The 1,862-nt window shown below is 29.5% G+C and overlaps 1 protein-coding gene across 2 annotated transcripts in view; it reads right to left on the bottom strand.

Moving 5' to 3' along the window:
• Positions 1–6: 6 nt before the first annotated feature.
• LOC106681883 (alpha-tocopherol transfer protein) overlaps positions 7–1,862 on the bottom strand; it is a 47,195-nt gene continuing 45,339 nt past the window's right edge. For both annotated transcript variants that reach the window (XM_024359455.2, XM_067052929.1), the window contains exon 6: positions 7–668. In XM_024359455.2, the coding sequence (XP_024215223.1) occupies positions 580–668 (89 nt within the window). In that variant the 3' untranslated portion in view covers positions 7–579. The remainder of the gene's footprint in view (positions 669–1,862) is intronic.

The raw sequence follows: 1,862 nt of genomic DNA, 5'->3' as shown, positions 1-1,862 counted from the left end.
CCCTTACTGACCTGACTGTGAAAATCTTTTTTAAAATGGTAAAAAAAATGGAAAGTTTATTTCTATCAACAATGACATATTTTTAGTGTGATTTTGTTTTAGATTAAAATACTTACTGAGAATTTAAAGACAAATATGTAAGAAATGGTTCTTACTATAAATTGGACTATAAAGCATAAGCAATAAATAATTAATTGAAATTATTTTAATTGAGATGATAATTGAGCATGGAATCATAAGTTGGCATTATTCTTGGATCAGAATTAAACTTCAAACGATAAATGAGAAAATTATATTTTCATATTTATGTAATAAATGCAATTTTTTCTCATTAACATAAGCACCTAGTACATATTAGGTAATTTTCTTAAATTAAAGACATAATGTATAAAGATAAGTAGTGTTATAATCATTTTAAATTATTTTTTAATTTTATACAGAGAGGTAGAAACTTCTTGAAGAACTTTGGAAACAAATATAAAGTTCTCATATAGTTTGAAATGCTTTCATTAGTTTTATTTATTATAATAAGCCCTTCAGTCTATTTAGGTTTTCTTACTTAATAAATAATTTAATTATTTACTTAAACTTTTTCATGTCTTTCATCTTCAATGTTTCATCAAATTTGAACCAATCACTATGAGATCTTATGCTATTACAGTTATCATCTGAAACAAAATATGAAAATTTATTTTTTTAAAAAGTCATAAAAAAGGTTAAACAATTTAAACTTCTGTATTGTTGGTTTAACTTCTATTTAAGTTGTTCTATGTAATTATGCTACCATCATATTTTAGGAAAATCATTAACTTTTCCAAGCACCCTACAAATTTTACAAAACTGAGGTTGTATAAGAAAAAAAAAATAAGGAATTTTGTATTCTATAGAAATAGAAAGAATAATTAAACTTTTTCAAGTTCAATATCCATTATCTCCATTCTGAAGTTTTAATGTTTTTGTAAAACAGAAATTTTTTTTAATTCAATTTTTTAACAATTTATTAATTGTTATTTACAACTGTATAAAAATATATACAACAAGTAAATTTGCTGTAGGTGACATAGTGACATGATACAAACATGTTGAAAATAATCCAATAACACTTCTAGAGGAGAAGATCTCGAGGCCATCTTCTTTTCAGATGCCTAAGAGGATTATTAGGTAATGAAGGAGAAGCCAGATTAGAAACAAGTGGATTTGGGTGGTTGGGAAGTATATCATGGAAGGAATGGTATCTGGTACTCGCCAAATCGGCAACATATGGGACATTGAGATCCTGATGGATGACTTGATTTGTGACAAAGTAAGGAGTATTAAGGATTTTACAAAGGATTTTGGACTGTAAGGATTGGATTAAGGAGGAATTGGATGGTTTAGTGGAGCCCCAAATCTCATCTCCGTATGTCCAGATAGGCTTTATAATATAGATCAGTCTTTTGTAATGGATTGAATTGGATTTGAATTTAGACCATTTTTGTAGTAAATGTTGTAATAGTCGAAATCAACGAGCACTTTCCTGTCTTTTCAGTCTTGTGTGAGGATTCCATGTCAGTCGTTTGTCAAGATGTAGTCTGGATCTGTTCGACAGGAATAAGTGGGGTATTATTAAAGGATACTGTAGGGCAAGAGGTTATGGGTTTATGATGAAGGGTAAATGTGATTTGGTGGGATTTATTGGAATTAATTTTAATCCTCCAATTTTGGCACCATTCTTTAAGGGTGGTGATGTGGGATTGGAGGGATTGGGATACAATGGAAGGATCATTATTCACTGACAATAGGCATGTGGCATCGGCATATGTGGTGAGAATAGTGTTAGGATGGGTTGGGATGTCTGCTGTGAAAACTGTATAAAGGATTGG

Source organism: Halyomorpha halys, unplaced genomic scaffold (assembly GCF_000696795.3).
Source record: "Halyomorpha halys isolate HHAL.00 unplaced genomic scaffold, Hhal_1.1 Scaffold372.1, whole genome shotgun sequence".
In the NCBI taxonomy this organism is placed as follows: Eukaryota; Metazoa; Arthropoda; class Insecta; order Hemiptera; family Pentatomidae; genus Halyomorpha; species Halyomorpha halys.
The sequence above is the reverse complement of the archived record's forward strand: the minus strand, read 5'-3'. Positions and strand labels throughout refer to the sequence as shown.